Source organism: Anolis sagrei, chromosome 3 (genome assembly GCF_037176765.1).
Source record: "Anolis sagrei isolate rAnoSag1 chromosome 3, rAnoSag1.mat, whole genome shotgun sequence".
Lineage (NCBI taxonomy): Eukaryota > Metazoa > Chordata > Lepidosauria > Squamata > Dactyloidae > Anolis > Anolis sagrei.
Window position 1 is genome coordinate 136,198,216 of NC_090023.1, and position 23,936 is coordinate 136,222,151.

At 42.0% G+C, this 23,936-nt stretch overlaps 1 protein-coding gene across 1 annotated transcript; it reads left to right on the forward strand.

The window, feature by feature from the left end:
• The first annotated feature begins 7,190 nt into the window (after positions 1-7,190).
• Positions 7,191-16,486, forward strand: PCDH20 (protocadherin 20). Its single transcript, XM_060769387.2, has 2 exons — positions 7,191-8,397; positions 10,856-16,486. Exons 1-2 carry the CDS (start codon positions 8,143-8,145, stop codon positions 13,583-13,585), a joined length of 2,985 nt encoding a protein of 994 aa, XP_060625370.2. The 5' UTR covers positions 7,191-8,142; the 3' UTR covers positions 13,586-16,486.
• Positions 16,487-23,936: the final 7,450 nt, after the last annotated feature.

The window sequence follows — 23,936 nt, forward strand, 5'->3', positions numbered from 1 at the left end:
ATGCACTAACCAATATCAATACTGGGCAATGAATTTGGAGGGATCTAAGATACCTGCCATCTGCCTCATTCCACTACAAACGTCCTGCTGCTTCTTATCTTATAGTCAAGTTTTTAAGGGGAAGAAAGGCATAGTAATAATACAAAAGGAATGGAAGAAAATCAAGTGAAATGGCCTGGCAAAAGAAGGAAAAGGAAGAATACTACCTCCCTTCCACATACACGCACAAGTTTGTGTCCCTAGATTGTACAAATCACCAATTAAGCAATTTCTGGTGCAGCCATAATAGAAAAAAATGGATATCCACCAATTCTTATGATTTTATAATGAATCCCTCACAAATCACCACATAAACCCTGTTCCATCACCATCAAATCATAGGTCGCCCTCTGTATCTATTTTGCAGACAGAGTGTACTTATAGGAAGGATACTTGTGGAGAAATCTAATTTCATAATAAAAATTCCTGTCAGACATCAGTCACTGAGAAAGACAGGATAAAGCAGATTACCACCACCAAAAAACACTGAAACGAAGACTTGAATTTGCGTGAAAAATATACCGGAAAACGTTGAAGGGAAAATGGTTGAGAAGAGGAGGACAGAGTCAACAACAAGAATGATCATGCATGGAAAAGGCTTCCAAAAATGACAGAGTGCACAACTCCTCTTTTTCACAACATCGCTAGTTTTTTTTTGTGTTTTTTATAAAATGAAAACAACATTACTAAATTTAGGACTAAAAATGAAAGTAGTTGTTCACATGATCCACATGTTTACCACCGGGTATGGTGGTGTCCATGAACTTAAAGTAAAGGCACTTTGTGTAGTCATGTCGGTCACATGACCTTGGAGGTGTCTACGGGCAACAGCAGCCCTTCGGCTTAGAAATTGAGATGAGCACCAACCCCAAGAGTCAGACACGACTGGACTTAATGTCAGAAGAAAATCTTTATCCTTACTATAGAAATGATATGAAACAGAGAATCTGTGTTCAGAAACAGCATACCACTAAATAGCAATATGCCACTAAATAACAAATATTTGGGGACAATTAGGAAAGGGAGAGAGTTTTTTTTAAGTTTGACTTCCTGATTTTGTGATGTTTTCTTGGGCCACCTGGCTAGACACTGTTGGACACATAAAAGTGTTCTCTTTAGATGCATGGAACAATGCTCTTCTGCTGTTCAGTCCTGAGTCATAGAATTGCATCTCTACAAAAATGCTCTTTGGATTACAATTGACAAGCAATGTATGCTTGCACAATCGATTCCAACACAACCCTCAAAATAGGCAGACATAACGGAAGTGACTTCCTTTGAAGTGCAATGTGAATCAAATTGCCCAACTTTAGTAGCATTGATCTACTGTGACCTGGTTAAAGAGAAACATTTGGAGGGAAACCAATTTAGGCCACCAGAGAAGTCAAGCCAGGCACTTCAGCTCCAGTGGATTATGGATCAAGCTTTAGATCAGCATGAGCAGTGACGACTATTTAGTTTTAAGCTTTTTTGCTACATTAAGTCTTGAACATTGACTGGAGAAGGCAGCTGCTATGAGGCTGCGGGGAAGAAATCCACTATCTTCTAATCCTTGTATTAATTGGTTGGGGTGTAGTTATATTGAAGAGAAACAGAAAGAGGGATAATGGGGCCTAAATTTACTATGAATCTATAAGAACTTTTAACTGGAAACTTTCCCCTTTAATCCCCTGTATGCAAGAACAAAGTGTGGCTCTTTGGGAGTAGGAAATAAACCGAGCACTTTCATATTGTCCTTTTCAGAAATACAACAGGATAAAACACTTCTTGTCTCAGAAATTAGGTTTTATTCAAAGTTTATGATGCATTACAATGAATGAAAGAATATGTGCACAATGATGTGCATGCTTGAAAACTTGGTTTGACTACAATGTTTAAGTTTGGAAAATGTGTGGCACCTAAATATATATGCTTAAAGGGAGCATGCAGGAATGTGCTTTCAGCCATGGGAAGAAGAAAAATATGTTGCATTAGGAATAATGTGTACTAAAATAGACAATAATTTCTGTGCAAAAAGAAAAAAGAGGTTATACAGCCCAGTATAGAACTAGGCTAGGAAATGCCATAAAACAAAACTGACAGATTTGCACACCCACTTGCATATTACAATTTGGGGAGCTCCGAGTGGGGGTCTGTTTCCTTCTGACTCTCTGGTAAGCAAGGCACAAAATGTATGTTTTGAGATGAAACTGGATAATCATGCCTAAAGCAGCAAATGGGGGAAAGCAATGTTTGACAGCAATGTGGCCTGCAAGTGGGCACAGCCTTAACCAGTGCTTCCCATAGTAGGTGATATTAGAGTTGTGCACTAAATTTGTTTCTCCCATTTAATTCATTTCTTTCATTACTTCCCTTTTTTCAGAAGCATGAAACAGTAAAGCCCCTCCCACTAGAGAAACCAGCTTGACCTGAAAGCAAGCAAGAGTGGGTCCCAGCTCCTGGCTTGCTTTTTGGCATCACAGAGTAAGAGGCACTCAGCTGCAGGCCCTGGCAGGCATGGGTGCTCCTGCACACCACACATGCAGTGTCTTTGAAAAGAGTGTGTGTGTGTGTGGCTTGCAGGAGTGTCTGCCAAAGCCAGCAGCTGAGCATGGAGTCCAGATTAGACTCCATACTTGGCTGCAGGCCCTTGGAAAGAGTGTGTGTGTGTGGTGCACAAGCCTGCCCACACCTGCCAGGGCCTGCAGCTGAATGCGGAGTCCAGATAAGAAACAACAGGTAAGAAGCCTCTTCAAAGCATGCATCAGGAAGGGGAGCCTGAGTGGGAAGTCGTCCTGCCAACCCACCCATAATGGGCTGATAGTTTTCGCACCAGAGATGTTTTTACACCGGAGAGTGAAAACAGATATCTGCCCTCTCGATTTTGGGAGGCTCCCATAAAATGGATCAGGCCCCCCACCAAAGCCGGAATATGAAACAGGTCAGGGTTTACCCCATAATTTAACTAATTTATGTGGCCATAAAAAAGACTCCAGCAAAGCACTCCAGCAAAAGCATGCAGGGAATGCGGAAGTACTTCATCAGTGTTGTAGATGGACGATGAAAGTGACAGCTCCCCTGGCGGCCAGATGAGTTAAATAGCCTCTGACATCTGTCTGTATCTGTTGTGTGTCTTTGGCATTGAATGTTTGCCATATATGTGTACATTGTAATCCGCCCTGAGTCCCCTGCAGGGTGAGAAGGGTGGAATATAAATACTGCAAGTAAATAAATAAATAAATCTGTGTGATATTGCCCCCTGGAGGAGCATTGGAATAATCTAGGGGAGAACTAGTAACCTGTGCTGAATTGGGGGGCGGGGCGGGTAAAGGTAAAGGGGAGAGGAAAATATTAAGAAAGAATAAAATAAAATTTGGAAAAAATATTTCATCTATCATGTAAAATAGACTTAAAGACAAAGTGATTACTTTCTTTTTCAAATGATCATAGAATCATAGAGTTGGAAGAGACTACATGGGCCATCCAGTTTAATCCCCTGCCTTGCAAAATGCAGAAAATGCAAGTTATTATAACCAATCAGTGGTCACGTCTACCAAAAAATCTTAACAAGCAACTGTTGGCAAGTGAGCTTATCATGCATTGTCAGAAATTCCAGCATGCATCAACAGGGATATGAGCATGTAATGACTAATTTTACAATACAATACTATAAAGAAATGACATGTATGAAATCTAATTTATTTGTGAGACAAGCCACTAACAATCGTGTAAATGCAATACTTTTTTAAAAAATTATTCATGATGCTGACAAAAATAGAGCTGAACATTAATCAATTGGTAGCAGTACACCAACTTCATCTTTCTCATTTAGGGTCATTGTAATGTTGTTTGTAATTTTTATTTTAATATTATCCTCTGTTATTTTAATTTTGTGGGTGTAATGAAAATGTTGCCATGGTTGATTTTAATAAATAACATAATTTCAAGCATCAAGGGGTCTTATTTACAACTTTATCATGTTGTAGGATCTAGGTAAAAACATAAATACATAAAAGGATGTGAATTTGTCACTATATGTTTCTCCTTGTTCACTTACAGAAAGTAGATTTCCATGGAGGCACTGAGTAATTTTGTTTTCCTGAAAAGGGAGTAGTTGGCCAAACAAGTTTTGGAATCTCTGATCTAAATGCCATCCCAGCTGGCTGTTCTCTTCCCCTCCATCTCATGCCCACAGCTCAAACACACAGAGAGCCTTCTTCCAATGTGGAAATTAATTCTATGAGAGAAGCAGCTTCTGATATTGAAGTCAGTAGAAACTGTTCTCAGCTCTTACGCATCCCTCGGGCACTTTAAATCATCCCACCTCTAACAACTAGAAGAGACCTGGTTTGCTACTATCACTTCCAGCGGAGGCTTCACTGATAAAACACACAGGCTGGATCAACACCACTATATAATGCAGTTTCAGAATTCAGATTGCCTGCAATTAAATGCCTTACCTGACTTACCAGGCGAGGGCCGTTATGGTGGGGGGCTTCTTCTTCCAGAAGCCCCCTGCACGGCGGGAAGTTTCCTGCCACCCAGCCGGCTAGCCAATCGGCGGCCTGGCTACTCCCCATCCCTGGATTGCCCAGGGCTGGATCCTTATTAAGGCTGTCCTGGGCCCCTTACAGGCACCATGCCTGTGCTGCTTGGTCTCCCACCTGCCCTGCATCCTTTTCATGTTTTTGATTAGGGTTACATTTGTTTGTTATTCATAGCTCATCACAACTTCTGTTGGCATGTGGCATGAGCCCTGGATCCGCCTCCCTTCCCCCCTTTAGCGAAAAGGGACATCCTGTTGTCTAGGGGTGCCATAAAGTTAGCCTGGTATTGTGCCAGCAGCACCCCTGATTTGTATTTGGTATTGGGCAGAGCGGGCTGACCAATTTTGATCCAGAACCCATGCATGGCAGCCAACCCATGTTCCTGTAATCAATAAACAAGTTGTGACCATTTTCTTCCCAACTCTGTGTTCGCATCATCATTGTGCTGTTGATGGGAGCTGTGTTGCCCATCACATGCAACAGGATTATATGAGTCTACATACAGTCATATAATCCAATCTAATGCTGTTAATCTGCATTCTGAAACTACATTATATGGCAATGTAGATTCAGTAAAAAAAAGCTTTAACTGTGGTTAGACAAGTCCAGTGGTGGTTTCTATGCCAGTGAAGCCAAGTGTTAGCTCTCCATGGTGCTAGAACCTACTCTTAAATAGGTTCAGCAGGGTGGGCTGTAAAGGTAGGGAATACTTAGCATGGATTTACTCATGATACTAGAAGCAAACACTATCCTAGGAGAAATTTATGCCTGACAAGGTTCTCTATAGATGCTGGTTCCAATGGCCATATCTTAATTCCAATGTCAGGGATAGTCCTGCCCTCATGTTCTGCATTTGAGCTTCCCAACAACATCAAGTTGGCCACATAACCAGTTTGATTCAGGACAACTCTTCTGCCGGATACTTCCAGATTTCTTCCATTCTTACAAAGAGTGCACTTGTAGACCTCAGCCTCCAGCGGAGGAGGTTATATAGTGGTGAGCAGACACCCTGCACACTACAGACTGCATTGTGGTGCATCTCTACAGTGTAGAATGAATGGAGTTTGACACCACTGGAACCATCCTGGCTCAATGCTAAGGCATCATGAGAGTCAAGAGAATTACAAGTTCTTGAGCCTTCTCTGCCAGAGTATGCAGATGCCTCACCAAACTACAAATTCCAAGTTCCATAGCACTGAGCAGATAAAGTGGTGTCAAACTGTGCAGATTAGGGGTGTCAAACTGATTTTCATCTAGGGCCACATACGCCTTATTGTTGCTTTCAATGGGCCATTGAATCAATGGATGGAGACCCCATGACTACAGAGGGCTACCTATAATTTCTCTACATAATTAAACATATTCTTTCATTTTTACTGAATTTGGGTCCCTGGAGGTGATGCTTGTGTCTGGGGATTTGCAGCCCAACAGCCCTTGTGGCTCTGAGGTTGAGGAACGGTGAAAGGACATTTTAAAGTCAAACCTCATGTCCACAAACCATGTATCTAAATTTAGCCCACTCTCTTGACTTAACAGAAGAAACAGCAGACTTCTAGATGTGACTGTATTGCAACTCCCATCAGTGTTAGTCATGTCTAATGATGAGGAAAACAGGAGTTGTAGTCCAGCAACTGGGGGGCCACATAAAAGGGATGCAGGCCTTGAGTTTAACAAGAAGAACTTTTGCAAATACATTCTTCTTTTTTTAAGAGTTTAAAAATCAAAAAACAGATGTGTTGATTTTTATTATTATTAAACTCAATTACAACCCAGGATAGAAATGAAGTAGCCCTCCAGATGATCCAATATACCAGTGGTATTTACATTAGCATCACATTGCTAGCAAATGAAATGGCAGTCTTGGTGTAGATGCACTTCTGGTTTACCCTTTTCTCAGAGGACTATTTCATGGGTCACTTGGAGGCTGGAAAAGGAAACCTACGGCAGTGTGCCCTGATAATGGCTATAGGCGAGGGAAAGTTGTACACAAAAAGTGCAAAAGAGAAACAAAATAATGATGATATGGGGCTCCAGACTCATTCTCTGTAGGTAAGAAGGATAAGGAGAGGAAAAGGAAGAGGAGGGAGAGGAAGAGCAAGGAGAGAGAGGAGGGAGAGGGATAGGGAGGAGAGGGGGAGGAAGGAGAAGAAGGAGGAGAGGAAAAAGAAGAGGGAGAGGAAGGCGAGGGAGAGAGAGGAGAGGGAGAGGAAAGAAAGAGAGAGTAAGGAGAGGGAGAAGGAGAGGGAGCGGATGAGGGAGCAGAAGGAGAAGGAGAGGAAGGAGAGGAGAAGGGAGAGGAAGAGGGAGGAGAGAGAGTAAGGAGAAGGAGATGAAGAGGGGGAGAGGGGCAGGGAGGAGAGGGAGAGGAAGGAGAGAAATGAAGGAGAGGGAGAGGAAGAGGAGAGAGAGGGAGGAGAGGGACAGGAAGAAGAGGGAGAGGAAGGTGAAGGAGCAGAAGGGAGAGGAAGGAGAGGGGGAGGGACAGGAAGAAGAGGGGGAGGGAGAAGAAGGACAGTGAGAGGGACAGTAAGGAGAGAGGGGAGGGACAGGGAGAAGATGGACATGGGGAGGGAGGACAGGGAAAGAAAAAAGGGGAGGAAGAGAAAGGAGAGGGAGAGAGAGGAGAGGTAGAGGAAGGAGAGAGATGGAGAGGAAGAGGAAGGAGAGGGAAGAGAGGAAGAGGAAGGAGAGGGGGAGGAACCAGAGGGAAGAGGAGAGAGGGAGAGAAATGCGAAGAAGAGGGAGAGAAAGACAGCTGTTCAGCAGTGGAACTCTCTGCCCTAGAGTGTGATGGAGGTGCCTTCTTTGGGGGCTTTTAAACAGAGGCTGGATGGCCATCTGCCAGGGGTGTTTTGAATGTGATTTCCTGCTTCTTGGCAGGGGATTGGGCTCTTCCAACTCTAGGATTCTATGAGGAAGGAAGGGAGAGGAAAAAGAGGGAGCGAGAGAGCAAGAAAAGGTGAAGGAAGGAGAGGGAGGGGAAGAAAAAAGGCAAGGCTGCAAGAGAAGTCCAACATGAGCAAATAACGTTCTTCTTTCTTCTCTCTCTCTTTGGAGGCGAATCTCCCCAAAGCAAGGCGCAGCCAATGGCGTGGTCGGATTCCGCCAGAGCAGGCAGCACTTTCCTGCTCCTTGGTTTGCGCGCCTGCTGCTGCTGCGCCAGCCTCTCTTCTCTTCTCTGCTCTTCTCTTCAGCCTCGCACCCGCGGGGTCCCGTCGGGGAAGGCTGAAGGAGGGCTGGAGTGTGCGTCAAGCGCTCGCCTCACAGCATCCGTTTTCCATTCCAAAGGAGCGCGCGCGAGAGAGAGAGAGGCAGGGAAAGGATCGGAAGAGTTCGGCGCGGCCACTCTTGGGAGGGCGCCTCGTGCCCGTGCCGCGCACCTCCTTGCACAGGAAGCGGGCGCTGCTCTCCAAACTCGGCACGAGGGAGCCAAAGCAGCGGGCGAGGAGGCGAAGGAGGCGGAAGGGGGAAAGAGAGCTCGCACCTGAACTGAATCCTTGCCCCCCCCCCTTCCCCTCTGCCGTTGTTAATTGGACGTCCTGCGAGGCGATTGGCTGGAGTTCTGGGGGTCATTTGCATGAGGCCAGGCGCCTCCCGTGCCTCCTCGGCGGAGCCCCTCCTCCTCCTCCCCTTCCTCCCTTGGCACGGGGACCCTCCGCGGCCGCATTTGGGGATGCGCCGCCGAGGGAATGAGACGCCGCGGCGCCGCTGCTTGCCCCCCGCCTTAGCCTCCCGCCGCCTCCTGGGCAAGAGGCACCCGGTGGCGCCGGCGGCTATGGGGCAGCCACCTAGCCCGGGGAGCAGCACCACCGCCGGCCAGAGGAACCTCCCGGTACGATCCCGCGTTAGGAGGGAGGCAGGGAGGGAGGCTTGGGAGCCACGCGCTTGGCTGGGGAGCTTGGGAAGTTGGAGGGCAAGAGAGCGAGCCAAACTCCTGTCCACACGCGCGACAGGATCCACGAAATCGTGGGAAGAGGGGAAGGGGAGGGGGCGGGGGTGAAGCAACAGTTCCAGGAAGCAAGCTTGCCAGGGTTTGATACTGACGATCCTGTTGAAATCCCCCAACTTGCATCACAGCAGCAACCCCAAGCATGACTTTGGGAAGAGGGGATGTTGAAGCCCACCATTGACTTCAAGGTGGATGGAATTGCCAGTCCTGAGTGGGCCTTCCTTTGGAGCAAACACAGATTGGATGTGTACTTTGGACAGAATTCATGGAGCACCTCTATTATTATTATTATTATTATTATTACTATTTTCTTATGTTATTATATTATTATTTTAGTTTTATATTATTCTTATATTCTTACGTTATTATTATATCATATTAGTATCATTTTAGTCTTATATCATTATATTATATTAATATTTATTATTATTATTTTAGTCCTATATTATTATGTTTATATTATATAATTATTATTTTAGTCTTATATTATTCTTATATTATTTTATTCTTATATTGTTATGTTATTATTATATTATGTTCATCTTATATTATTATGTTATTATATTATTTTATTATTGTTTTATTTTATTTTATTATGTTTATATTCTATTATTATTATAGTCTTATATTATTATTTTATTCTTATATTATCATCACCATCCCCCTTTTTCTTTCCAAAAAGAGACTCACAATGAAACTGAGGCAAAACAATTCAAAACATACCAACACTAAAATGGAATTGAGCAATCAACTTGAAACACTTTTTGAGTTAACCTTCTCCAAGAGATCTATACATCCATGATGGGGGCTGCATGGGAATAAAAGGGGATGGGTTAGGGTTAGGGTTTATTAATTTTTAATAAATTTATGCCAGCCTTAACAGTTGGAAGAATCAAGTGCAGCCCTAGCAACGTTTATGTAATGTTCTGCATTGGGTTCCAACAAAAACTGTGAAAACTTCAGGGAAAGAGTGTTCCCAATGTCTACACAGAGTATGATTTCCATAAGTGTGATGGCTTGTATCATTTGGCTTCCTGTGGTTCTTCAGCCATGGGGGGGGGGGGGGGGTGAAAGGGTTAACCCATGGTAAAAGCAGCCTTTCAGGGATTCAAAGAAGTGGCACAAGGGGCAGGTGGCATCAGTTTTGTCAGAACAGATCTGAATATAAGACAGTGGCACCTCAGTGCCCCTTTGCCCAATTTTATGAATCTTTTGGGAAAACAAGAGTACAATCTTATCAATGTTTATATAAACGTTATCCTTTCGGTTGGAGCCAAGACTGTAAAAACTTCAGGGAAAGAGGGCCCCAAGAGTAGGAACACAGTACGATTTCCACAAACGTGATGATGGTTTGTGAGATTTGGCTTCCTGTAGAGAGGGGTGAAAGGGTTAATTCATGGCAAAGGAGGCCTTTCAGGGATTCAAAGAAATCGGCACAAGGGGCAGGTGGCATCTGTTTTGTCAGATCTGAATACTAGAGAATGGCATCTCTCTGGGTGCTCTTTTTCATGATTGTAATGAATCTGTTAGAGGTTAGCTGCGTTCTTGGTTATTTTTCTTCCAAGTTGAAATAGCAAAAGGCATCAGTGATGCGTCTCATGCAGATGGCGATTGTGTATGCTGCTGTTCCTGGGATGGCTGACCAGTGTCTCGTGTCTGTGGTGATCTGCTTACAGTTTGACAAAGATAGTGATAAATCTGGGAAGGGAAAGACCGAAAAATAACTTTAAACATCAGTGTGTTTCTTTCTCCTTCTTATTCCTTTGCATTGCATACTTTTACAGAGTGCAGTGGGAGAATTAACACAAACATCCCCTGCATGCACATGACAAATGGATATACACCTGTTTAGTGAGTTCTTAATGAATTTATGTTCAGAAAATCTGTCATAAGAGTCAAATATGGGTGCATTTATGTGCATAGCATGCATATAGGAACTTGATGTTTTAGGAGCACGTGAGTCTATGCAACAGAAGGATATGTTGGTCTGATTAGATCATAGGTTGATAAGGTAGAGGTCAGAGATATGACATTTGAATGCAGTTTTCCTGCTTCTTGGTAGGGGATTGGACTGGATGGCCCACAAGGTCTCTTCCAACTCAATGATTCTATGATGTATTATATCTGTGGAGGGTGACACACTCAGATGGAAGTTTTGGGTGGGCAGGACTGTTTCTTTCCATGGAGGCCAAAAGATGTTCTCTAGTAACAGGATTTATGCAGAAAGGAAGATCTTTCCTTAGGGACAGTAGAAGAAAGGGAAGAGGCAATAATATCATGACTGACGCTGCTATAGGGTTGCATCTTTTAGTAACATCCTTTTGTGCCTCTCTTTTCCCAGAACCTGCTCATTTTCCTGCTCTTCCTTGGACCTTTCAACTGCTTTGCAAGCTACAGCCGTGCCACCGAACTTTTCTACAGCATCAATGAAGGGCTACCTGCCGGGTTCCTCATCGGGAATCTAGCCCAGGATTTACAGCTACCAGGGGCAGCAGAGAAAGAGAGGGAGACAGCTGTGGAGGGAGGCTGGCAACAGCCCGAACAATGGGGGAAAATCCCTCTCTCCTTCAATCTTGCCTCCCAGGGATTGGGAGGTCAGTATGTCAACCTAAACAACCGGACAGGAGAATTGTACACCTCTGCCCAAGAGATTGATCGGGAGACATTATGCACAGAGGATAATGTTGGTTCCAGTTTGGTTGCCTCTTCCTCCTCCTCTCCACTGCTCTCTTCTGAGTCCTGTTTGTTGTTGCTGGATGTTCTGGTGTTGCCTCAGGAGTATTTCCGCCTTGTCAAGGTGAAGATTGCCATCCATGATATCAATGACAATGCACCATGTTTTCCCATGCCACAGATACGCCTCTTTGTGCCTGAGAATTCACCGATCAACACCCGTTTAGCGATAGAGCACCCAGCTGTAGACCCAGACATGGGTACTAATGGGGTCCAGATATACCAACTGCAAGATGACTATGGAGTATTCACATTGGATGTGGAGGAGAATGAAAGTGGGGAAAGAACGCCTTACCTGATTGTCATGGGTGCCTTGGACAGGGAGGCTCGAGATGAATATGTTACACTCATAACAGCAGAGGATGGAGGAGTTCCACCACTGGTGGGCACTGCCACCCTCACCATTGGCATCAGCGACATCAATGACAACTGTCCCCAATTCAATGAGACCCAGATAAATGTCACTGTCTTTGGGAACTCTAGTATTGGTTTAGACATAGCCTCTGTCCATGCTGTAGATGTGGATGAGGGCATCAATGCAGAGATCACCTATTCGTACAGCCAGAAGGTGGCACAATCATCTCGCACTTTGTTCCATCTTGATGAAAGCACAGGCACCATCAAACTCTCCAAGAGGATTAATGGTGACACTCCTCGTCTTCATCGGCTGAGCGTCTTGGCAAATGGTCCTGGTTGTATACCAGCTGTGATCACTGTGTCAGTATCTATCATTAAAGTTATGATGCGACCTCCTGAAGTGATCCCTCGTTTCATAGCCAATGAAGCTGAAGGGGTTGTTTACCTGAGGGAATTAGAACCTGTTAACACACCAATTGCATTTTTTACCATTAAGGACCCAGATGAAAAATACAAAGTGGATTGCTATTTGGATGGTGATGGCCCATTCAGGTTGTCACCGTACAAACCATATCACAATGAGTACTTACTGGAGACTACAAAACCATTGGATTATGAGACTCAACAGCTCTATGAAATATCAGTGGTTGCATGGAACACTGAAGGATTCCATGTAAACAAAATAGTTAAAGTTCAGGTTCTGGATGATAATGACAATTCGCCTGTTTTCTCTCAATCACTAATAGAATTAACAATTGAGGAAAATAATGCTCCCCATGCTTTTTTGACCAAGTTGTATGCAACAGACGCTGACAGTGGAGAAAGAGGCCAAGTGTCTTACTTCCTAGGACCTGAAGCACCATCATATTTTTCTTTAGATAAAGACACGGGAGTCCTGACAGTTTCCACCCAACTGGACAGAGAAGAAAGAGAAAAATATCGCTATACAGTAAAAGCGGTAGATTCTGGAATGCCACCCAGGGAATCAATAGCCACAGTTACAATTTTAGTTCTGGATAAGAACGACAACAGTCCGAGATTCATCAATAAGGATTTTAGCTTTTTTGTGCCAGAGAATTTCCCAGGCTTTGGTGAAATTGGAGTTTTAAGCGTCACCGATGCAGATATAGGACAAAATGGATGGGTTGCACTTTCAGTTGTAAATGGAAGTGATATCTTTGTTATAGACACTGGTAAAGGAGTTTTAAGAGCAAAGGTCTCTCTAGATAGGGAACAACAGAGCTCCTACACCATATGGGTTGAAGCGGTGGATGGAGGTGATCCTGCCTTGTCCTCAACTGCGAAAATAACCATCCTTTTGCTGGACATAAATGACAACCCACCACTTGTCTTGTTTCCTCAGTCTAATATGTCTTACCTCCTGGTCCTTCCTTCTACACTGCCTGGCTCACCAATCACAGAGGTCTATGCAGTAGATAATGACACAGGCATGAATGCGGTCATAGCATACAGCATCATAGGAAGAAGAGGCCCCCGGCCGGACTCCTTTAAGATTGACCCCAAGACAGGCAACATCACTCTGGAAGAGTCACTCATGCAGAACGACTATGGCCTCTATCGACTTCTTGTTAAAGTTAGCGATCATGGCTACCCAGAACCTCTCCATTCCACAGTCATGGTGAACCTCTTTGTCAATGACACAGTCAGCAATGAAAGCTACATTGAAAGCCTTCTGAGGAAAGAGCCTGACATTAATATTGAGGAAAAGGAACCACAAATCTCTATAGAACCCACACACAAAAGAGTGGAAGTGGCATCTTGCATGCCTACCTTAGTAGCCCTGTCAATAATAAGTTTGGGTTCAATAACACTGGTAACTGGGATGGGTATTTATATCTGCCTAAGGAAAGGGAGAAAATACCATACAGATGATGAACATTTGGAAGTACAGATCCCATTAAATGCAAGAATCGATCTGCATATGCTAGAGAAGAAACCAGTGGAAATTTCCAACATCTGAATGGTTTCACACAGACAGTCTCAACCAAAACATTCTTGAGAGTGACTCACTCCCAAGTGGGAGATTGCCAGCAGGACCTACAGTGAAGGACTACTGATTTATAACTTATTATAATTGTAAATAGCTGTTTACAGGTTTTTATGAAAAAGAAAAAAGGGAAAAAATCAAATTCAATGTACAGCCTTTTAAAAAGTTGAAACCTTAGTGCTAACAGCTAGTAATCTGTCTGTGCAGACGTGGCCCTCAAAAGACCCATCTATAGAACAAGTCAGTATTCATAAAGTGAAAAGGTAAGACGATGACATATTCATTGTTACGTTCTTCAATGCTCAAAGTCATTTTTGACCACAAGAGGGCATCATCAACTATTCCTATGAATGAAACTGTTTAAAAGAAAATGAAAAGTATATTTTGAAATGTTTGAGGATTTTTATATAAAGGGGAAAGAGAAAAAAAGTATGGGTTTGAGGTAAAGCAAATATGTCTTCTATTGTATATATGTGAAGATGACAAGAAAATATGCACTGGTAAATAAAAACAGAATGTTTTATTACCTCAGATGTTAATATATATATATAGGAAAGGCATTAACAAGAAGTGCAATTTCTTGAGGGTGCACACCATCCCATGTGTGATTGTGAACAGAAAGGAGATGTTCACTTTTCACTCAATATAGACAAACACTGTCAATTATTTCAGCAGTTCCCTTTTCATTTTGAAATAACAGGATTCCTTGAAACAAATGAAGGCATGCCATGTGGGATCTAAAACAGTCCATGTCTCAGAAAGATAAGGGTTTGACTGGTGTTACTGTCATCCCTATATAATAGTAGCTTCTAAAGCCTCATCAAATGCATCTCTGGAAGGTTTCTCAAGCCTTGCAAGCATTTTCTCAGGAGGCTTGAGGACCAATCACTGGAATCCTAGACATCCTGTTTTTGAAGACATCGCAGCCTGATCTTGTCATACTGATTCCAATTGGGCTTTCTTCTGTAGATCAGGGCACCTGATATTTTGATCTTCAGTTTCTATAACTGCTGACTGTCTTAAGTGGGACCCATGGGAGTTGAAGTCTAAAACCTTTGGAAGGCCATAGTCTTGTTATAAGTGAAGGTATATGGGAGTGTTGTCTAAATGCAACAAATCACAGAATTGATGAAAGGCCAATTATTTCCACAAGAGCAGCAAAGCCTGATAAAATCCATCTCCAATCCAGCAAGGGAAGGCATATTTAGAAGCAGAGTTCCATATATCAATTTGGTCTTTTGGCTCTGATCCACAGGTACAAAACGATGAAAGTCTAAGGCCCCTTCCACACAGCTGAATAAAATCCCACATTTTCTGCTTTGAACTGGAATATATGGCAGTGTGGACTCAAATAACCCAGTTCAAAGCAGGTATTGTGGGACTTTCTGCCTTGATATTCTGGGTTATTTGTCTGTGTGGAAGGGCCTTAAGTCTTATTCATAAACCAGCAGACAGAGAATTCTTTTCCCCCTTTCTGCCCCATCCAAGTTACAAACACTGGTAGTACTTAAAATATCCTTTGTTGAGGGTGTTCCTACATGTAATCCCTTACTACATGAGTTTTTGAACGGGGGCCCATAATTACGTTTCCTTCATTGCAGGATATTGCAGCTGTATCTACCAACAACTATTTACCATGGTATACATACTTCTCTCTGTTTATGATTCTTCATTGGTGACTCCCATGTCAATTGGATACTGAACTCAGTCTGGATTTTACTCTGAACTTTAAAAATGCATGCATGGTGCTGAAATTAAGCCCCCAAATATTTCGGCACGATGGATAGCTCTAGGCTGTATCCACACTGCAGAATCATAGCAGTTTGGCACCACATTAACTGCTTTGCCTTAATATTATGTATTTTTGTGTATTTGGGTTGTATTTTTGTGAGATATTTGCCCATCTCTGTCAGAGAACTCTGTTGCCACAAAAAACTACAACTCCCACAATTCCATAGATGGGGCTATAGTTGTTAAAGAGGTGTCAGACTGCTATTATTTTGCAATGTGGTTGGGACATAAAAATCAGATTATATTAACTGCTCCACTGTATCTGTTTTCTGTAAGTAGCAGTTGATATATTCCTTTCAGTGGGATGGTGAATCTGTCCAGATTCTAGTTTCCATGTCATTATTCATTCCGGCTTTTATTATAAACTTTAGAGTAGCCAATTCAAATGGCAAACCTACTTTGGGGATTTAGAATCCACAGTAAAACCCAGAGGGGATTCGCTATCCTACAGACATCGAAGTCATCAGCCACCATAGATCGATCCAAAAATAGATGGATGTGATAATCCTGAGTTAAAGCCTGAGTTGTTGTCAATAATGTTTTGTAGCTTCAGCAATCTGTCAGTAGCATTCTATCATTTTGGATGTGGAACATTTATTTTTAAATGCTATGTTTCTAAAGGAAAGCTTTCGAAATGATACAAAAACTGCTTCTCATTCTTGGTAAATGTAAAAAGTTTAATTTTATAATGTTGACTCTTGCTCCTTTCCGGATGGGAATTTGTGTGGAGGAACAGCAGCTAATTGCTAGCTCCTTGGCTCCCTTCCTTTTCATTTGCTCAGTTTCCTGGACCAAGTCCAGAGTTCCCTTCTTCAAACTGGTGACATATCTTCGCAGACATGTAGACACCTGCCTGCCTCTGCAGCTACAGACAGAGGGGTTATCAGCAATGCACACCTTTCACATTGATTAGAAGAGCTGGAAAACTCTCGTGTCAGAGGCCTGCATCAAATTCATTTGTTTGAAACAAGGCAAATTGAGTGTTTTGCTTAAGACGGACACTTTTCTTGAGTTCTGACAATATGTCTGTACTGTACCAAAAGTGTTTATATGTCTGCAAATAAAGACTCTATATTTTCATAACCTTTCGATTTGTTAGCATTTTGTCAAGCACAGGTGTCCTCTCCTTTTAAAAATAGTATATACATTGATCTTAGCCAAAAGACCAAGAAGTGATAAGAATAGGGAACTGGACCAGACAGCCCTAGTATATAAGGTATCAGTGAGTCTATTGTGCATCAGCCACCATAGGTAGATAAAAAATAGAGGGATATGATACTCCAGAGTTTGTAAAATCAGAGCTTATTTATCTTATCAGGCACAAACCAATGTATTTGAAAAAACACAAAGTTTAAAAAACTTGGTACTATAACTAAATATCTTTTGACCAGTAGCTGGCCACTTGGAGTGCCTCTGGTGTTGCTATAAGAAGATACTCTATTGTGCATGTGACAGGTTCCATTGCATTAGGTTGTCTGTGGTTTGCTCCTCCCCACACCCGCATGTCTGGACTGCACCATTTCTTAAGGTTGGCCCTGCATCTTGTGATGCCAGACTACAGTCTGTTCAGCGCCTTCCAAGTTGCCCAGTCTTCCGTGTGCCCAGGAGGGAGTCTCCCATTTGGTATCAGCCATGGGTTGAGGTTCCAGGTGTTAGCCTGCCAGTTTTGGACTCTCACTTGCTGAGGTGTTCCTGTGAGTATCTCTGTAGATAATACAAAAATATTTCTTGATTTAAGGCATTGGTGTGCTGGCTGATATCTAAACAGGGGATGGGCCAGAAATGTCACTGCCTTGGTCCTTTCAGAATCAGAGTTGAATCTGAATAAAAACCCAAGATCAGACCATAGGCCTGTTTGGTCTAGTTCCCTATTTTTAAAGTAGCCAACCTGATGTCTATAGGAGTAGTTCTCAACCTGTGGGTCCCCAGATGTTTTGGCCTTCAACTCCCAGAAATCCTAACAGCTGGTAAACTGGCTGGGATTTCTGAGAATTGTAGGCTAAAACACCTGGGGCCTCACAGGTTGGGAACCACTGGTCTATTGGAGCCATCCAGCAGGAGGACTGTGTAGTTTTGATGGTTTGCATGTGTACGCAAAGATATTTTAAAATAATGTTAATGAGGGGAGGGAGGCTTTTAGGGTCCAAGCCATTTATTAACTAGTCTTTGTAGTGGGGAAAATAGTCCTGTTTGCATAGTACAAACTTCTATCATATTTTTGTACAAATATTTGTAGTGCATATTTTTGAAAGTGCATATTTTTTCCAGAAGTCTCTATGATAGTCTTTATTTCATTAGGGTTTGTTACTATCTGTGATTTCAGATATTGACTGTGTTGTTATTCTTTTGAAAACTTGGCAACATTTGTCAAAAGGGGTGGTTAGGAAATGTTTAAAACATGTCCCTCTGAATGGCCTCTTTCAGGGATAGGCCAAGTATAGACTTCCAAGTATTGACCTTAAGATCTCACTAAGCCTATGTTCTTTAACCGGCGGAGGATAATGCCTGAAGCTGTAGTTAAATGATATCCAGAAACCCACTTTGCCTTCCCTGTATCTATTGCTTTTCCTTATCTGCATTTCTTATTTCATATTCAGAAAACCACATGTTGCCTTCCCTCTATTATTTTTCCTTCTCTTCATTTCTTAAGATGGGAGTGGGAATTTCAGCCTAACAAGGTTTGGCTGGGCACACATTCACCATCCCTGCCATGTCTGCCAGCCACCATAATAATAATAATAATAATAATAATAATAATAATAATAATAATAATGGCAGCTGGTAAACATGGCAGGGATGGTGAATGCGTGCCCAGCCAAACCTTGTTAGACTGAAATTTCCACTCCCATCATCGTAGATTATGATAACTAAGGGTGATGGAAATTGCAGTCCAACAAAATCTGGGCCACCACACATTCCCCATCTTGGAATTCCAGTGTAACAGCGCAAATTCTGATAATTGTTTGTGGTATGCAGTAAGCCCTTTATTAAAGATCTTTCTCTGACAAGGAAACTGTGCACAAGGTCACTTCTTAAATAACATTTTATTTCAGATAAGATGATGCCAAATCTGTGTCAGATAAGATGATGCCAAATCTGTGTCAATGCTAAACAACTAGTTTCAGCTCCAGTGCTTATGGCCTTTGTACTTGACACTTATCTCATTGTTGTCATTGTCTTACAGGTTCCTGCATGCGTATGTGTCCCTTCAATTTGCCTGTTGATTTATAGCTCCATGAATTTGTTACTGTTATTAAGGAATACTCAGAAGTGATTAGACATTTCCTTCCTCTGAAATGTCATCTATAGCAAAAGCATATTGAGAATACAGTTATAATGTATTAAAAAACCATAAACAAAAGTTAAAAACTTGGCTTTATGCTACATTTCCTTTGAGCAGAAGCTGGCCACCTGGAGTGCCTCTGGTGTCACTGTAAGAAGGTCCTCCATTGTGCATGTGGCAGGGCTCAGACGGCATTGTAATAAATGGTCTGTGGTTTGCTCTTCTCTACACTCACATGTCGTTGACTCCACTTTGTAGCCCCATTTCCCAAGAGGGAATTTCTCTTCCGGTATCAGCCATGGGTTGAGGTTTTGGGCTTTAGCCTGCCACTTTTGGACTCTCGCTTGCTGAGGTATTCCTGGGAGTATCTGTGTAGATCATAGGAAGCTATTTCTTGATTTAAGTCATTAGCATGCTGGCTAATATCTGAACAAAGGATGGGCTGGAGATCTATAGCACCTAGTATTCATTGATGGTCTCCCATCCAAGTACTTACCAGGTGATTAGTTTCCAAGATCAGATGCAACTATACATTTGCAGCATGTTTAGATAGTCCCCACAAGTGCAATGGTCTTCTTATTTTCTCCTCCTACCAAAAACTGAAAGTCATACAGCTTCATATAGTAGCCAATCTCTCTACCTGTATTCTGGGTTTCCTTATTGCATAGAAATCCATACCAGGTAAAGACCATTCTATTTAGATAGGCTTTTAGCAACTGAATTATTGCTAGCAGAGTTTTTTAGTTTTTTTTACTGTGTGAATGCTTTATATTCTTTTTCTTTTTTAATTGATGTTTTAAATTGTATTTTAATAGATAATGTCATTCAATCATACTGTGAATTGCCTTAAACCCCCAGTTTAAGTTGAAAATATAAACCCAGTAAAAAGTGCACAAATTATATACACACACATATATACACATATACATACATACACACATACACAAAATAATCAGCCTAAATTTCTAGGACAGAGAGTTGCTATTTGAAAGATACTCCCCACTAAAATTACTGCTCCCCACTCCTTTCTTAAAATTCAAATTCATTCTCAATTCTGTGTGAAAAGCAATCTTAAAGGCTACATGTTTCTGGACCCTTGATAAAGCCCATTAAATCCTTCTCACAAATTATTTCAAAATGAGCACGAATGCAATACATTACTTGGAAAGTCTTCTCCTTCCCATTCTTTTAAACACCTTATGCAAGCACATTTACCAAAATGAATGCTAATCTTGTTAGCTGGGCTGGCATGAAAACAAACACACTGCTCATTAGATATCACAATATCCAGTTAGCAATCTGAGTGCAAGCAAGCATGCTTCTTTGTCTCATTTAATAAAAAATGAGATTGACCCAATCTTTGCACTGCAAAACACACTACAGCACTCCTGCGCAAAATATATCCAAATCAGAATCTATAATTAAATAAGAAAGGCTACAGGCAGTAGGCTGTAAACCAAGTAATGAGGAGAAGAACATTAGTTCATATCCACTGGGTTCCTCCAACATAAACACAGAGAGGTAGGCTGAAGGTTTTCATTACAGAAGAGCATTTTATTGAAAACTATTAGATACTCATCACATGGGTGTATCTATACGCAAGCAAGTATAAAATGTGCTTGTATATTAGAAGGGGCTCTGGTTCAGAAAACAATGGTATTTCTTTTCTATATGACATCCCCATAGACAAGTGGAAGTTACAAGGCATGCAGCACATACTGACTCCACAGTGGGAAATAGCCAATCAGCCAGACTACATGCTGGTTCAACATTGCCTGATATAATTCAAGGGAATCCTTAAAAAGCTGGTGTAATTCTAGGCTGCATCAATATAAGTGTAGTATCTAGATCAGGGAAGTAATAGTCCCACTCCATTCTGTTTTGCTCAAATTTTATTTGGAATACTTTATCCAGTTTGTAGCATCACAATTCTAGAAAGATGTTGGCAACCTAGAACATGTCCAGAGATGGGAAACCAAAATGATCAAAGTTTTTGAAGCCAAACCCGATGAGGAGTGGCTTAGGGAGCTGGGTATGTTTAACTTCGAGCAAAAATAGATAGCCATGTTTAAATATTTGAAAGGATGTCATACTGAGGAGGGAGCAGACTTGTTTTCTACTGCTCTGGAGATTAGGACATGGAGCAATAGGTTCAAATTACAGGGGGAAAGATTACATCTAAACATTAGGAAGAATTTTTTTGAAGATAACAGCTGTTTAATAATGGTATGTTGCCTCAGATTGTAGTCTAGTCTTTGGAAGTTTTTAAGCAGAGGCAGGGTGGCTATCTTTTGAGAGTGGGATGGTTGTGTGTTCTTTATTGCAGGGGGTTGGACAGGATGGCACTTGTGGTCTCTTCCAAATCTATGGATTTATGAATCCCAAATGTCATTTTCTCACCACCTATCATGATCCAGCAATATCAAGTTGAAAACCCTTAGTCAGACTTACTCAAGCTACATATTAATGCAGATTGAAAGGCATTAAAGGCTACAGTAAGAAGACAACCCCCCCCCCCCCCCCAGCACACTCTATGTTCCTAATGGGACAAGGTCCTTAGTTAAATAGACAGAAGTCCAACAACAACGAAATCAAAACCATTGAAAAGTTTTTCTAACACCAATTTAAAGGTAGCATTGTTGCAAAAGAAAAAAAAGTATGACTAAATTGCTATTTTTTTGAGTGGGGGGGAACAGGCCCGAGGAAGAGTGGGTTAAGTTACAACTAGCACTTCAACTCCGGACACTCAAGATTCAGAGTGATTCAAAGGAAAATGGTTTACTCACATTTCATGGTAGCAGTCGCTGGCCAATGTCACTAATGGCTTAACATTTAGATATAATGTAGCATAAGCCATATTTTGTATATGAGTAAATATCTTCTAATGACTAATATTGCAATTGTAGTGCTCGGGTGCTGAGAGCATGACATGGTTTTGGTTTCAATGCTATTTGAATTATTCAAAATCAGAGTTCCGGTGTTTGTTAATATTTTAATCACTCTGCCCAAGCCACATTGTTCAGACTTCAATCATGCTAAAGCAAAGTATGGAAGGTGTACACTTGAATTCAGCTTTCCTATTACACAGAGTGAGATGGTTGTTTCAGGTGGCATGTGCTGGGAGAGCACCCCACCTGTAAGATGTTGAAAGAAAGAGCTGGGTGCCATTCAGCCTGAGAAATAAGATAGATTCGATTGCCAGTTCAGACAGGTTTTGTACATGAAATTAGAGGGGTGGGCTTTTTGCCTCAAAGGGCAAAATGTCTCAGGCTGTCCACAACTGTTGTTTCCTACTGTCATGTGTTCTATGTCCATATCTCCTCCGAACATAGAAGGTTTACTGAGTTAACTTGCAAACACTGAGTTAATATTGCCCAGGCATAATCTGCTTGTTTTTGTTTGTTTGTTTTTAAATACCTTGCCTTTCTTGCAAACTAGAATTAATTGCCTATGATATTAAAGTATAATTACGTGAATTGCTATTTAAAAGGAATTGAAAGTACAATTATATTAATCTGCTTCAAGTCTCATTTGAGAAGATATTTATTTATTTATTTATTTATTTATTTACAACATTTGTATACTGCCTTTCTCAGCCCATAGGCAAGAAAGACGGAAAAGTGGGATAAATATCAAATAAACCGACAAACAAGTGTAACTCTGGACCCAAACATTTTTCCAACACCTGCCGGGATGGTGATGATCAAGATGGGGGTGGTGGTGGTGATTTGCAAGAGAGGGGCAACCTAGCCTATCAGAAAGGAGCTATATCATCTGGGATTACTAGGTCAAGTTAAGGGTAACTCAACTGTGATTGACATATAAATGGCATTGGCAATTAGATATTTAACTTAGTAAGGAGAAAAGTATAGGATTTTTTAGAGTGATTTACTAATTTAATGGTGACACTTCATAATTGTTATGTTTTAATATCCATGTTGTTAGTGTTAAAGGTTAGGTAGAGTCTCCTTCCAGCCTTTGTCATCTCACTCTGCCTAATTATTGCACTCTGCCTAATACAAGAGGTGCATACTTTGCAAACATTGCTTAGGATACATTTTGGACCAGTATTATTACTGGTTCCTTGCTCTGAATTGGAGAAGATAGTTGGAGATTCAAGACAGGATGTGCACTTTTATGTGATTCATCATCCCACTCGGTTTTTATACCAAGGTCAGTTTCTTTTCAAAGATAGGGAAAGAAAGGACAGAACTGTAATACACAGGAAGGAGGATAAAGTTTCATAATGAGCCTTTCCCAGCTACTTTCCTACCTGAAGAATCTTGCTGTTGAGTGATCTGATTAGTAACTTGTGGACACATCCTATATGTCTGAGCAGAAGCTTAAGGAAAATTTGGAAAATTTGAATGTGGTCAACAAAGGGGGAAAATAGCCTCAGTTTTAGGGCCCTTCCACACTGCCCCTACACCCAAGGATCTGATCCCAGATTATCTGCTCATCCCAGAATATCTGGCAGTGGAGACTTGGGCCCCTTCCACACAGCTGTATAAACTCCCACATTAATTGCTTTGAACTGAATTATATGGCAGTGTGGATTCAGATAGCCCAGTTTAAAGCAAATATTGTGGATTATCTACCTTGATATTCTGGGTTATATGGCTGTATGGAGGGGCCCTCATATATTCCAGTTTAAAGCAGATACCCAGGGAACAGATCCTGGGACATAACGCAGTGTGGAAGGGCCCTGAGAAGTCTTACAGCCTTGTCACATAGCTGCTGAAAAGGGCTCACCTCAATTAGCTTAACCATGGGGCGTGGGGAAGCCACCACCCCTCACCCCAATACACTAGGCTCTTGCAGCTGTTGATCCCATGGAGGGAAGTGTGGTGCATGAATGGACTGCACAGCTTCCCCCATTAAAGTAAATGGCAATATGAGAAGCATCCTGTGTTGCCGTGGCAGGGACAGTGCGCCAGCTCTGCCCTCCTTCACCCATAGAACTAGCATGACATCATCTGATGTCAGTTCCATGGGTGACTGAGGCTAGATCGGCACATGCCACCAATATTAGCCCTGTGTGATGAGGTCTTTAATAGATGAGAGATCTTTTGGGTTTGTTCATTCACTTTTTTCAGGGTGGAGGTTGAGTCGCTTCCTGCCTGTAGATATGCTTTCTTCTTCTATGATGCTGAACTTGTATAGCAAAGTGCCCCATAAGAGTATAAAACTTGTTTGTTGGGATACTCCCTTTAAACTGCTACCTCAAAGCGTTATTTTTCAGCAAAGCAG